Source organism: Capra hircus, chromosome 8 (genome assembly GCF_001704415.2).
Source record: "Capra hircus breed San Clemente chromosome 8, ASM170441v1, whole genome shotgun sequence".
NCBI lineage: Eukaryota > Metazoa > Chordata > Mammalia > Artiodactyla > Bovidae > Capra > Capra hircus.
Genome location: NC_030815.1, coordinates 74840955 through 74856092, shown reverse-complemented (window position 1 = coordinate 74856092; position 15138 = coordinate 74840955). Strand labels below are relative to the sequence as shown.

The 15138-nt window shown below is 43.9% G+C and overlaps 1 protein-coding gene across 6 annotated transcripts in view; it reads right to left on the bottom strand.

Moving 5' to 3' along the window:
- The window catches only part of NFX1 (nuclear transcription factor, X-box binding 1), a 65204-nt gene extending 59497 nt beyond the window's left edge, over positions 1-5707 (bottom strand). For 3 of the 6 annotated variants that reach the window (XM_018052363.1, XM_018052365.1, XM_018052366.1), the window contains exons 1-3: positions 5528-5604; positions 2687-2767; positions 1019-2017 (exon numbers count right to left, since the gene is read on the bottom strand). In XM_018052363.1, the coding sequence (XP_017907852.1) occupies positions 1019-2017; positions 2687-2767; positions 5528-5552 (1105 nt within the window). In that variant the 5' untranslated portion in view covers positions 5553-5604. Of the gene's footprint in view, positions 1-1018; positions 2018-2686; positions 2768-5527 lie in introns of all 6 variants that reach the window. The other 3 variants (XM_005684057.3, XM_005684060.3, XM_005684059.3) reach the window with 2 other exon arrangements.

The following is a 15138-nucleotide window of genomic DNA, read 5'->3' as shown; positions in this document are numbered from 1 at the left end:
CCCAGTACAGCCATAAGTAAATAAGGGGATAATGAGTATGAATTCCCCAGTGAGTTGAGTAGTTAGTAGCCAGTGTAGACAGAAGGGACCACATATGTAACCGTGTGGAAAGATGACAGTACCAGAGTCCAGGGAATAAAGTGTGGTGGGGGCTGAAGCAGCAGCAGCAGAGGCTGTTGTGTAAGGCAGAATTTGTGGGTGATGAGAAAAAGTGAACAGAATCAAGCAGGGGAGTGACCCAGCTCCATAAGTGTTTTATAAATATCACTTTTGGGGGGGACTGTGTAGCATGGCATCCAGGATCTTAGTTCCCCAACCAGGGAGCAAACCCATGCCCCTTGCAGTGGAAACTCAAAGTCTTAACCACTGGACCAACAGGAAAGTCCCAGAAATACCACTTTCTGATGCTAATGTAAGGAGTGAACTAAAAGAGAGAAACTGGAGATGGCAAGATTAGTCAGGAACTGCTGCGACCGAGCAGACAAGAGATGATGCACAGGCTGGAACTAGAAGTAGTAGAGACATTACCATCCCTACTTGTTTTTCGACAATTCAAAAAAATCTTGTAGCCAAACATCTATATCACCCGTATCTGTGCTTTTTAAAACCCTTACTAATTTCCTTATTTGTTAAGAACAACATTCCTTATTTGTATTTGCTTATAATATATAATGGAGAAAGAAATGGTAATCCACTCCAGTATTCTTGCCTGGGCAATCCCATGGACAGAGGAGCCTGGTGGGCTACAATCCACGGGGTCACGAAGAGTTGGACACAATGGAGTAACTAACACTTTCACTTTTTTGATATATAAAAACTAAGTAAGTGGCTATCTCCTGGGAAGAGGAGCAGGTGGTGGCAGGACCCAAGCAGACGATGAACAAGAACAGAAAGACTTTCTACTGTGTACCTTTTTATATTTTCTGGTTTCTAAATTGTATGAGTGCATTACCAATTCATAAATTAAAATTAAAAAAAGGAAGAAAGAAAACATTTCCACCCGTTTAGGTAGGCTTACCTGTGTGTGTTTCCACATTCTTTAGCATGTGGTTCTGTTTGCCTCGGGGAAAAGATGCTACCTGAGGATCCTGCCTCCTTACAGCACATTTCTCTGGGTCAGCCCTTCTAGAAGACCTGCTGACGACTGCCAAGTTCCCACTGTCACAGGCGGACTTTGCTGGCCTTTCATTAAGATCATCCTTTGGAATGGGGGCCATGTTGTCTCTGGACCCTGCGTTTGTATGTCGTTGGCTCTCCTGTTTTGGTGGATTCCTGCCTGGTCGTGGCCTGGCTCCCTCCACTTCCCAGGGAGACCTTTTCTGTGGGTGTCTTCTCTGCTCGCCGCGTCTGGCCCCATCCGCTACTACTTTTCTAGAGGAAGCATCCGAAGAGTCAGGGTGGATAACCCCTGCTGGTTTGGTGTTTTCAGGTCCTGCCTCCTCAGGTTTGGGAGTCATTCTGTGAACCCACTCACTTTTGAGTTTCCCCTTGACTTTTGGTCCTCTCCCATAGCTGTATATAAATTGGGTTGCTTTCTTGGGTTTTGCTCCCCTTGGATCTGCACCGACAATTTCCTTCTCACTCTCGGAAGGACTGTGCTCTCTGAGGTTTGTCCCACTCTCTGATTTGGCCACGCTTTCTAGGCCAGGTGCATCTGAGGTCTGGTCAGTGAGGCCCTGTGCTCTCTTGACTCTGATATGCTGCTTTTCACTCCTCAATTTCTGCCAAGGTTGATTCTGAAGGCCATGGTTCTTGAGAGATTTGTTAGTAACAGAGGACTGGAAAGAAGTCTGCTGACTCTTAGGTTTGCCTCCCGAAGGATGAAAACTGTGCTGATGAACAGCAGAGATGTCATCATAAGAGATTTGCCTGGAAAGGTGACAGGGAGGTGGTGAACTGTAATTTCTTCTACCAATTCTATTAGAATCTAGTCTCCTTTGACTCCCACAGTACAGACCAGAATTTTTTCTCTCCTGAGGAATGAACTCAGCAGCATCCGTATTGAACTTAAAAGCACCTAGGACATAAGAAATAGACACATAAGTAATTAATTGGTCACTCATGAAGCCCCAGAGACTGTAAGCCAGACCCAAGAGTTCTCTTCCTAAGGACTTTGCATAAAATAGTCTCCGCACAAGGCCTGTGTTTTCTGTGAAGGTGGTGGGTTCAAGTTGCTTGTAGAAGACTGACTGGCAGCCTTACCGACAGCCACTGCTGAACTGCTAAGTAAAACTGTTCACCTGGGCTATCAGGCATTAGTTATAAATATGTTTATTTCTATTGAGAAATGTAAGGTCAGCAAACAGTTCAGGGATGAGACATCAATCGGTAGGTTCCATGTGGTCTTTCAAAACTCTAAGGTAGCATTGCGTAATATTAAGTTAACAGGCTTTGGAGTCAGCGAAAATTAGTTTAAAGCCTGACCCTCCAGTTTATAGTATTAGCTCAGGAAAATCATTTGCTTGCTTTTAGCCTGAGTTTCCACATACATGACAAAAGCTGATAATACTATTTCAAAGGGTCATTGTGGAATTTAAGTGAAGACTTCACATAGATGTACTTAGCAGGAAGAATACATCCCACCTCACCCCCCTGAAATGTATTTTAGGTGTTCCATACATAATCTCTGTTAACACGGTCAGAATCCCAGAGTCTCAAAAATTAAGCCTATGCCCCTTCAACCTACTCATCCATCCCCCACCTCCGCTGGCCACATGCTTCCTTGTAGTCAAGTTTGTCCCTGAAGTCCAAAGATGAAACAATTCGCCTAAGGATACAAAACCAGATAGCAGCAAAGTCAGACTATGCCTAGTATATAAAATATTCTCTGAATCAGCAGGGCCTGGGAGATGGATTTAAGCCCCTGTCCATCCCTTGTATTTTTATGCAATTTATTTAATCCCAGTTATGGAATAGTAAGAATCCCTACATCAAAGAGTTGCTATGAAGATTAAAGCAAGGTTAGTAACAAGTATAAAGTGGCTAAAATAGTGCTTTATTATTGCCATTAAGATTACAGACTATCTGAAACAGATCTGACCGCAAAAGGCTTCAGTGCACAGCCTGCGAGTTTCAGGTTTAATAATAAGCCCTAACATTTATTAGGTACTTGCACTATTCTAAGCACTCTGCATACGTTAATTCATTTAATCCTTACATTCCTGATGAGAAAACTGAGACTCGGTAAAGAGTAACTTCCCCAAGGCCAAAGGGGTATTCCAGAGCAGATTCAGAATTCAGGCCATGTGACCCTAGAGACCACGCTCTTAAATTACACTCCATTGACAGAAGTTGGGTAGCAGGTACCATAGAAACATATACTTAAGAACTGAGCGAGATCATAAAGGTAACCTCTCACTCAATCCAGGATTTGTCTGCAAAGCTTTCACACAGGCAGGATTCTGAGGATGGGGTTGGAGAGCCTTACAAAATGGCAAGAGGATTAGACAAATTCAGAAGCTGGCAGAGAAGGTGTTCTGGATACATAAGAGAGAACTTAAGGGGGGAATGGGTAAATTAGACCAAGTAGGTATTATGTAGTTTTCTCCTGCTCTAAGAAGCAAGGTTGTAAGAGGGGCAGAAAAAGGTCAGTAAAGTGGTCCAGAATAGCCAGGTTAAAGGATACGAAGAGGGTGTTTTCATGTTAACCAGCAAAGAGTTGACTCAACTTGAGAATCTAGACAGAGCAGCATCTATTCATATAAAGTCTGTGTTCCACCAAATGTGAAGTAGTGGACAAAGCCCTCAGATCATTCAGGGATACGAGGAAGGGGAAAAGGGCACAGGAAAATGGACACAAAAATCTGAGACACCTTTATTTTTTCACTATTTTGAGCAGCTGAAGTTACTAAATAGGATATCTCATCCCCAAGGCTTGGCTACAGTGCAAGTGGTACTAGAGATCCAAGATAATAACATGGTGGGTGACCTACAGGTGGGTGGAGCAGAGTAAGGGAAAATCCAACTGCAGATTATAAAGTCCAGAGACAATGTTGGCACTGGAGAGTCTATCCATGGGTAAAAAGATACCCCTTGGTGTTGCAGGAAAACAGGAGGTAAGAGAATTACAGTGTAGTGAGGATGGAGGTGTGGGCTAGAGATAATGCTGAAATAAGAACATGGAATAGGAACTAAGGCCAAAGCAAACTAAGGCAGAGAAGAAAAAGTGGGGAGGTCTTTGGATTACCAGCCTTTGCCTCAATAGATGAGACAGAGGTTGTAACCTGGAGAGCAACACCAGAGGCCAAAAATAAGATTCATAACTAGCCCCACTCATTTCTGCTTCAAACACTGAATGGTGCAGAAATGGGCCAGATGCAGGATAGGAAGACCAAGGGATCCAATTAAGGGGATCTGGGAAAAGAGTGAGTGGGAGAAAAACGAAACACCAGGCTAAATGTGGTCCCTACCCTCCAAGATGAATTAATACCTAAATCAGGACTAGGGTAAACAAACAAAAAATGGACTAGGGTACACCAATGCAGTGTGTTAGCCAACGTTTTTGACCAAGATCCACGGTAACAAATACATTTTACCTGCCACCAAGTACACAAATACATATATAGGCTTCTTGGTGCCCCAACAGCTGGTAGGCAGCAGAACCAAGACTCAAATTAATGACTGTTCACGACCCTCATGCTGCAAATTGCTGCCCTGTTTTTCAGAAAGAGTGGATCATGGAATCAAATTATGTAGTGGGTTGTGGCAAGAATTTTTTCAAACGAAATATGCAGTATAGAGTATATTGGAGATAATAAGGAAAACCACTGCTTCCTGAAATTTTTGGTTCGTTTTTATATTCGTGTGCGCTGAGATCACTATGTTAAATGCTCCTTTTCCGTCACTGTCCAAAGAGTTGGGAAAACAAAGATCCAAGGTACCCTGAAGTAACTGGAAATTGTGTTACATTAACAGCCAGATGAGGTTGTCTCTGTGTGTAGTTGTCTCTACATACAGAGACAACTCTGGGAGGGGAAGTAAGCTAACAATTGTGTAACACGTACAGTAGCGGCGGGAACCTTCACAGTAATTGATTTATTTACTCCCAAGTCACAGATGAGGAAAACGAGCCTTCACATTGCGAGCTCATGGCAAGCTGAGACTGGAAACCACGAGTGTTCGGCCCGCGCCCGCGCTGCTGCCCTAGGACGCACGAATACATCTCAAGCGCAGCGAGCAATCCCGCCGCGCGTCGAGAGCTAGCCACCGTCACGGGCCGACGCCCGCCTGTCGGATATCACTGCCCCAGGAAGGCCGGGATGAGCCCTGGAAAGGGCGGGACACCCGCATCGACTCAGCGGGACAAACCGACTCTCCTTGGAAACCCAGCTGCCGGGCTTCGCCACCAGCCAAGGATGGTTAAGACCTCGGTACGCACGACGCGCGTGGCTTGGCCCTTCCGAGCCACTATCCCCAACCTCTGTACGTGCCACTCTCGCGATACGAATGGCCGGTGCCTTAGGATTCGTCACTGACTCAATTTCCGCTCCCCGAGAGGGGCCCAGTCCTGCGAGGGCCAGTACAGTACCTGAGACAGGAGGCGCCTCCGCCATCCCGTGCCGCAACACCTAAAGCGAGCCCTGCAGGCCAGCGAGCGCTGTCACCCGGTCATGTGCCCTGGACTTCCGGCGCCGCGAGAAAATTCGCTTCTGCGCGCGCGGTAGACGGCCACGGAGTTTGCGCGGCCTGAGTCAACTGTGCGGAGCGTCGGTGACGTCAAACAGACGCGCCCGGCGCCGGGCTGAAGCAGGGTACTAGTAGCTGTAGGTAGCCAAGATCCCGGGAGGGTAAGCATGCTCGGTCTTGCACAACCAATAGTTGTTTTCCTTTTGAGAGTCACTGTTCTCTCCTGCTACCGTGTCCTTTAACCCTCCCACCCAACCAGCCTTGCCTGATTTTCTGGAGTCAGGTCAGACCGCACCTCCTTACTAGAGTGGATCAGATTTAGGATTAAAACAAAGACTAAGTAGTCAAAAGGCAGAAAGGGGAAAAGATGTCTGCAAAACAAACGATAAAAGGCTCTTACAAATCAGTTTAGAAACAAAACCCCATTTATTAGAAATGATAAAGGACTTGAAAGAGCAGATGATAATACTAAAGTAGATACAGAGGGACTCAGTGTGAGAGGGGGTAAGTTTGGGGGCACCGATCATTTTTAAAGTACAAAATGTTTTGAGTGTGTGGAATTTTTTCATTTGTGTGTTTTGCTGTTGCTCTACTAAAGAGAACACAGTACTTAAGTGTGAAGCATCTGCATTTGTAAAGTAATTCACTGCTCTAGACTTCCCCAAGAACACAAAATAAGAGTCATTCATTCACATACTTTTAGGCATTGCTTTAACTGCTGGAGGTTAATGTGAAAAAGACAAACAAGGTCCCTCCCTTCAGTGAAGTGCATTGACTAGTAGGGAAGGTTAAAACTAAGTAATGTGGTACTTCCCTGGTGGTTCAGTGCTTACGTATCCACCTGCCAACACAGAGGACATTGGTTTGATCCCTGGTCTAGGAAGATCCCACATGCTTCTGGGCTACCAAGCTGATGCACCACAACTACTGAACCAGAGTGCTGGCACCCACTGAAGTTGGTGTGCCCTACTCGCCTGTGCTCCGCAACTAGAGAAGCCACTGCAAAGAGAAGCCCAAGCAAATGAAGTAAGAGACCAGCCCCACCCTCCCCCAAACAGAAAGCCCAGGTGTGGCAATGGAAGGTGCAGAAAGGAAAGATGCCCCTGTGGCCAAAAATAACAACAAAAATTATTTTAAAACTAAGTTTATTTACAAACTGGTGATTTGGGTTGTCAAAGAAATAAGCAGGGTAACAGTGACTGATTAGGATCTGCTCCGTAAAAGGTGGCCAGCCTTCTTTGAGTAGAAGGATAGATGAGAATGATCAACTATGTGAAAATTCAGAGGGAATAGCAGAAGGAAGCAGGTGCGAAAGCTATGGAGGAAGGAAAGGGCTCGAAGTGTTGCTGCTAAGTCATGTCAGTCGTGTCCGACTCTGTGCGACCCCATAGACGGCAGCCAACCAGGCCCCCCCCGTCTCTGGGATTCTCCAGGCAAGAACACTGGAGTGGGTTGCCATTTCCTTCTCCAATGCATGAAAGTGAAAAGTGAAAGTGAAGCCGCTCAGGACTGAAGCCTACCAGGCTCCTCCGTCCCTGGGATTTTCCAGGCAAGAGTACTGGAGTGGGGTGCCATTGCCTTCTCTGTCAAAGTGTTAAAAGTTATTGAAATATTTGCTGGCGAGCAGTGAGCAAGGAGAGTGGCACAATATGAAACTGGAGGTAGGTAATTAGATCACATGATAATGGATTTTATTCCAAGAGCAACAGGAAGTTAAAAGGTTCTAAGCAAAGAAATGGTAGTTAACAAACTGAACACAGGTCTGCTCACGCAATGTAAAGCAAAGTCGGTCCACTGACACCAGGCTTTGGTGAAGTACAGTGCTTACTGCAGGGTGCCCAAGCAAGAGTGTGAGAGGCAAGCCTTAGATCCACTCCAACTTGGTCTTTGAGTTAGTTTTTGTTTTTTAAAAGGAAAGATAAAAGAGGGTGGAATTAATCATCATCTTGTGACATTTCTTAATCATAGTTTCCAGAGTCAAAGACATTTCTGGTTTACAAGTGTCTGGCTTGGTGGTCCACAGCTTGGGAAGCTCAGCTTGTCCTGAGTTTGTATGTTAATGTTATATAATAGCAATTTTAGTTCATTAACAATGATATTGACAACAGCAATTTTAGTCCTCTGATTCTGGCTAATTAGTGTTCAGTTAGCACAGGACTGAGGTCAGAGGGGACACAAGAAACTAAAGTTTTGGATAGAGAGATTAATCATAAACTGGGTAAGGGAACTTGGTTTTAGGGGCACTCAGTTTCAGTATCTGAATTACCCTTAAAGATTTCTCATACTCTCAGGGGAAGAGTGAATTGTAGGGGAGCAAAAGTAGAAGTGGGGAGAAAATTTACATTTTTCTATTATGCTAATATGGAAGATGATGGTGGCTTTGAACTAGATCGACAGCAAATGTGATTGAGAGGAGAGAGCAGATCTAAGATATACTTGACACAACCTTTATCCAGCTTCCAAATGTTTTCTAAACCAAAAGGCATGACGTGCTATCTCATTGTTTTGTTGATTTGAGTTTATCTGATTACTGAGTCCGAACATTTCTTAGTGACTTTTTGAGTGTCTCTTTTTAGGTTGCTTAGTCACATCCTTTGCCGTTTCTCTGTTGGGGTTGCTCGATTTTTCTTGCTGATGGTTTTCTGTACTTTGTAGATATACAAGACTTGTATGTTTTGTCAGTTTTAGACATTTCAATTGTCTTCTCTTACATCCATTAATTTATTCCTTTACTGAACATAAATCCTTAATTTTGACAGTTCGTCAAACAAAAAACCTTACTGTCTCCTACAGAAATTACCAGTTGTATTAGTCTGAATCAAGTAGAAGAAAAGGAATCATACAGTAATTTGAACAGGAAAAGTTTCACTTAATTTTTTTTGAAGACTTTGTCCAGTGAAGATCATCCCAGAGCTGAGGTGTGGACTTTGTTAGAAGGGATGTGCCTGTGATGCCTAGATAGGGAAGCTACTGTGGTGCTGCATGGAAGTGGTCGGAAATCTACCTTAGATGGTGCCGGGGAAAGCCATTCATGGGGAGGTGTCTCACAAGAGGCACTCTCCTAGAAGCCACTTGAGGAGGGTGCCAGGAGAAGTTGCTGGCTTTTGGCCACTATACAGTGAAGAAACCAGGTACAGGAACCAGACGCTGGGGAAGCTGCCCACAGCACCTTAGCCTGTCCAACCCAAACACTAGAACAGGAAGAGAAAGCCTTTCCTCCTGCAGTATCTCTCTATTGCCCTCTACTGACAAAGCTTAATACCTGCCAGATGGTAAAGGATAAAGATTTAAAGTGCCCAAATCCATTTCACAGAGCAGGCAAAAAGGATAAATTTGGAACTGAAGGTCAATAATTCATAACTGGCATACTAGAGAACCCACTCATTATTCCCCAAACTCGTAAACAAATGGAAGTAAGCAAGCATTTATCTTGCCTTTCCTATACAGACACTGCTTCACACAACATACAAAGTTAGGACAAGCAACGAAAGCAGTACTCAGATGGAAATTTATAGCTATAAATACTTACATTAAAAAAGAAATCCAAACAATGGGAAATTATTCTGCACCAAATAGAAATTGAGCAATCACGCCATGAAAAACACACAGAGGAAACTTAAATGCAACTAATAAGAGAAAGAAGGCAATGTGAAAAAGCACATACTGTAGTTTTCCACTACTACATATGACATTCTGGAAAAGACAAAACTATGGAGACAGTGAAAAAAAAAAGCAGTTGTTTCCAGGGATTAGAGAGCAGGAAAGGATGAAGAGACAGAGCACAGAGAATGTTTAGGGAAGAGAAATAATTCTGCATGGTACTATAATAGTAGATACGTTATCAAAACCAACAGAGGGTACACACCAAAAGTAAACTCTAATGTAAACCATGGACTGAGGGTGATGAGGAGTCAATGTAGGTCCATGGGTGGACAAATGTACCAACCACTCTGGTGCAGGATGTCTATAGTGGGGGGGATTGTGTGTGTGTGGGGGGGGGACAGGGGCATATACTGGAACTGTCTATACTCCCTGCTCAATTCTGTTGTGAACCTAAACTGCTCTGAAAAAATTTATTAATAAATTAGATCTCAAATCAGAAGCCTAATCTTCTACCTTAAGGATCTAGGAAAAGAAGAGCAAACTAAACCAAAACAAGTACAAGGAAAGAAATAATAAAAGAGCAGGAATTAATGAAATAAATACAAAAAACAATAGCAAAAAATCAACAAAGTTGACTCATTAACCAAAAACATAAAAATTGACCAACTTTTAGCTAGATTGACCAAGAAAAACAAAAAAAGAAAATTCAAGTTACTAAAACTAGGAATGAAAGAAGGGACATTATTCCCCAGCTTATGAAAATAAGAGAAGCACAGGTAATACTATGAACAAGTGTAGGCTAGCTAATGGGCTTCCCTTGTGGCTCAGATGGTCAAGAATCCACCTGCAATGCAGGAGACCCAGGTTTGGTCCCTGGGTGGGGAAGAACCCCAGGAGAAGGGAATGGCTACCCACTCCAGTATTCTTGCCTGGGAAACCCCACTGACAGAAACACGATTGAATGACTTACACACACACACACACACAGGCACGCACACGCACACACGCTAGCTAATCAGATCACCTAGATGAAACAGAAAAACTCCTAGAAATACACAAACTATCAAAACAGACTCAAATAAAAAATCTAAAGATACCTATAGAACCCTCCTACACTGTTGGTGGGAATGCAAACTAGTACAGCCACTATGGAGAACAGTGTGGAGATTCCTTAAAAAATTGCAAATAGAACTGCCTTATTAAAAAAAAAAAAAAAAAAGAACTGCCTTATGACCCAGCAATCCCACTGCTGGGCATACACACCGAGGAAACCAGAATTGAAAGAGACACGTGTACCCCAATGTTCATCACAGCACTGTTTATAATAGCCAGGACATGGAAACAACCTAGATGTCCATCAGCAGATGAATGGATAAGAAAGCTGTGGTACATATACACAATGGAGTATTACTCAGCCATTAAAAAGAATACATTTGAATCAGTTCTAATGAGGTGGATGAAACTGGAGCCTATTATACAGAGTGAAGTAAGCCAGAACGAGAAACACCAATACAGTATACTAACACATATATATGGAATTTAGAAAGATGGTAATGATAACCCTGTATGCAAGACAGCAAAAGAGACACAGAGATTGAGTTGGTAATAATTTCAAAAATGTCCCACAAAAGCTATCCCTGGATGGCTTCACAGGTAAATTCTACTAAATGTTCAAAATATTGATACCAATCCTTCAAAAACTTCGAAAGAACAGAGGAGAACATAATACTTCCCAACTCATCCTTTGGATGAAAACTCTGCCTTAAGGCAATCATTTACTGGCTATCTCTTTGTTAACAAGTTCCCTGGTGGCTCAGATGGTAAAGCGTCTACCTACAATGCTAGGAGACCTGGGTTCAATCCCTGGGTTGGGAAGATCTCCTGGAGAAGGAAATGGCAACCCACTCCAGTACACTTGCCTGGAAAATCTGACGGACCGAGAAGTCTGGTAAGCTACAGTCCATGGGGTCTCAAAGAGTCGGACATGACTGAGCGACTTCACTTTCTTTGTTGCAGAAATTTATGGCATCAGACTGCTGAAAACAGGTTCAGCCTAATCAGGCACCCTTGGGCAGTGGTTCACTGACTACACACGAGAACACCTGGGGAGCTTTTAAAACTTCAAGTGCCCACAATGTATCTAGATGTATTACATGAGAATCTATAAAACAAACATACAGACAAGCTCCCTAGGTTGGGTCCCCAGTCGCCACTGGTCCATGGCCTGTCAGGAACCAGGCCACACAGAAGGAGGTAAGCAGCAGGTTAAAACCAAAACTATTCCACCTCCCCCTACCCCCCTCCCCAGAAAAACTGTCTCCCATAAAACCAGTCCCTGGTGCCAGAAAGGTTGGGGGCCGCTGCTGTAGGTGATACGCTGCTGCTGCTGTTTACTCAGTGTTATGTCTGATTCTTTGCACCCCTACAGACTATAACCTGCCAGGCTCCTCTGTCCATGGAATTCTCCAGGCAAGAATACTGGAGCGGGTTGCCATTTCCTTCTCCAGGGGATCTTCCCAACCCAGGGACTGAACCCGAGTCTCCTGCTTGCCAAGCGGACCGTTTACCACTGAGCCACCGTGGAAGCCTGCCTTCGGTGATACAAGAATGTAGAAAAAGAAAACTAAGGGATACGGATAAAAAAGGTAGAAGAGCCAAACTTCTCTCTGTTGGATCTTCCAATCTCTTCCACCATTGTTAAACTCCCAGAGCTGCTAGATTACAATGTAAGGAGACCATCTGCCCTCAATTCTGCTTGTAATGGTTAACAGGTAAGATACTGACAGCGATGCTAATTGGTGGGAACTACAGCAGTGACCACCAGAGGGCCTCTGCTGCTGCTGCTGCTGCTAAATCGCTTCAGGCGTGTCCGACTCTGTACGACCCCACAGACGGCAGCCCACCAGGCTCCCCCATCCCTGGGATTCTCACCGCAGCATTTATCCTCTCCACTTAGATAAATTCACTGGGATTGACAAAGACCAGGGCCTCACTTTTGGTCTTTTCCAGTACTGCAAGAATTAGCAGAATGACAAAGGTGTTAAGGAACCTCTGAAACCGAGTCCAGTTCCCCTACTGAGTTTATGATTAACCTCTCTATCCAAAACCTTGTTGCTGTATTGTTCCCTCTGACCTCAATCCCGTGCTAACTGAACACTATTCAACCAGAGTCAGATGACTAAAATTGATGTTGTCGAAAACATCATTAACATACAGACTCAGGTTGTTTTTCCAGGGCGAAATGAGGTAATAGACCCCAACCACCCCCACCCCCCCAGGTCAAGGACCACCAGACCAGAGACTCATAAACCATAGGTATCCTGACTTTTGAAACTACAGTTGAGACCTGTCACAAGGGACTTCCTTGGTGGTCCAGTGCTTAAGATCATGCTTCCTAGATCCCACATGCTGTGCAGGACAGCCAAAAAAAGTCACAAAATGATGATTAACCCCAACTCCTTTGTTCTTCTCCTTTAAAAAGGAACTCAAAGATCAAGCTGGAGTGAATCTGAGACTCGTCTCCCACTCCCTTGCTTGGCCCTGCAATAAACGCTGATTTTGCTGCCGATACCTGCTGTCAGTTTGACTTTCTGTGCCAAGGGCACATGAACCCATTGCTCACGTACAGCTCCAGGGAGGGGAAACTGAGCAGAGGCAGAGAATCATGACTGTATGGCAGATGCAGGGGAACTGGAAACAGTTATTAAGAGCCTAACAAGCAGATGCTACAGAGAAAATTTTCAGGACTCTTACTAGCAAGTGACAGGAACCCATGTCCAATCAGTTTAAATAGAAAAGGGGGTTTGTTGGCAGAATTCTCAGCTCACAGAGCTAAAGGAAGAGCTGCAGAGACTTGGAGCCATCTGAGAATCTCAAGAAGTCAGGGCTCAGTGGCATGAGGATTCTTTCATTCTGCCTCTTGGCTACTCTCTAGACTCAATATCTCAAACTTATCAGATTGATATATGTATATATGTATAGGTAGGTAGGTAGATAGATATACATTTAAAAGGAAACATTTCCCCTAGTTTCCATTTATAAAATTTGGGATACGAACTTCAATAGGCACAGCCTGGTTACAAGCCCACTCCCATAGGAGAGAAATAAAAGTAGGGCTACTCTAATTGGTATTTTCACAATAATCACTCATTTGTGATCAGGGAAGCAGTTCCCCAACCTTTGGGATATAACACCTGATGATCTGATGTGGAGCTGATGTAGTCTTCCATGAAACTGGTTTCTGGTGCCAAAAAGGTTGGGGACTGCTGCTCTATATGAAAGAGAATTCTGTTCTGAAGAGATTACGCAATAAACCATTACAGAGAGACGGGGGCCAACTCAGCTTTTTACGTCTTGTTGGAGGTGTCAGGAACCATGACTTTAAGTAAGAGAATGATATGGTCAGAATCGTATTTTAGAAAGATCAGTACAGCTATGTGTGATGAATGGACTCAAGGAAGTGAAGTCATTCAAGAGGAGAAAGCAGGTCATTTATCTGGGAAGACTACGTGAGGGGTGTCCAAGCCAAAGACAGCTGTGAGAGGAAAGGAGGCGTTGGATTTGAGAAACATTAAGGGGTTAAAAGCAGAGTTTAGTAATTATAATCAAATATGTAGGATGAGGCAAAATGTAGGCATCAAGGACAACTCAAGAGCTTTCTGTTTTGAATGATGGAGAATAATGGTTCCATTAGCTGAGGCACACAAAACAGGAGAGTCAGGTCTGGGGGGAGAGACAATGGGTGTCTTGGCCATTTGAATGTAAAGTGTCTGTGGGCTTCTAGAACATCCAAATAACTGTCAGGCGATAGCTGGATATAAATAGGATTCTGAAACTCCGGGGCAAGACCAGGGATACAAGTATAGATTTGTATAGCCTTCTAAGTCCACAGTTAAAGCCATGAGAATAATTGAGATTATTATTAAATATAAGTGAGCAAACAAAGAAGTATGGTGGATAAAGGCTAGACTCCTGAGGAACACTAACATTACAGGGCTGGAGAGATGAGGATTTCAGCCAGCAGTCTTAGAAGGAATAGTGGAATAGTCAGAACAGGAGAACCAGAGAGAGTACCATCACAAAAGCCAAGGGAAGAGTGATTTTGATAGAATGATTGTTCACTGGTATCCAATGTACTAAAGAAGTCTAGCTGGAGGACTAAATATCACTTATTAAAACTGGCAATATATGGGTCAGAGATTGAACAGTACCAAGATATGAAACACAGCAGGAATGCTGACTGTGAGCTCAAGGTAATGAGCTTAACTTGGATGTTAGGTTCTAGGTAGTGGTAGGACATTTAATTAGGAATACCCAGAACTGAAAATAATTAAGTAAAGGGGTCTGGGTTAGTGAGTTATTTTGAGTCATTAGTTCATAGGTAATAGTTAAAATCATGGGCATGAGGTATCTCAGGGAAACTATGAAGACTAAGAAGTCCAAGACAGGAACGACAATGGAAGAAATATCTAAAGGGCTGAGTGAGAACTTGTCAGGAAGCCAAGGAAGGTTTCAAGAAGGTAATGATGAACAGTGTAATGTTTGTGCCACTGGAAGCTTTCTGCAAGTGTGAGGTTGGTGGGGGTGGGAAAGGGTTACATCCGTGTTCCATTCTCACCTATAACAAGACAGTCAAGTTGTGAGAAAGGAGCTGTGACTGTTCTTGGCATCCCTTGGGTTGGTATACTCTGCAGAGCTGGTGTTCAAGAAATGTTTATTGATTTTGCTGACACACGAAAGGCTGGTGCAAGTGACACTGTGAGGCCCCCAGTGAGGCTGGCAGAAGGGAGGATGGGTCATTTAAGATCCTGAAATCTGGCGAGAATTTGGACTTGCTGCAGCACTCCAGGCACCTCCCAAAACAGGAATGAGGCCCCTGGGTTGTTTTTTTTTTTTTGGCTGCACAGGATC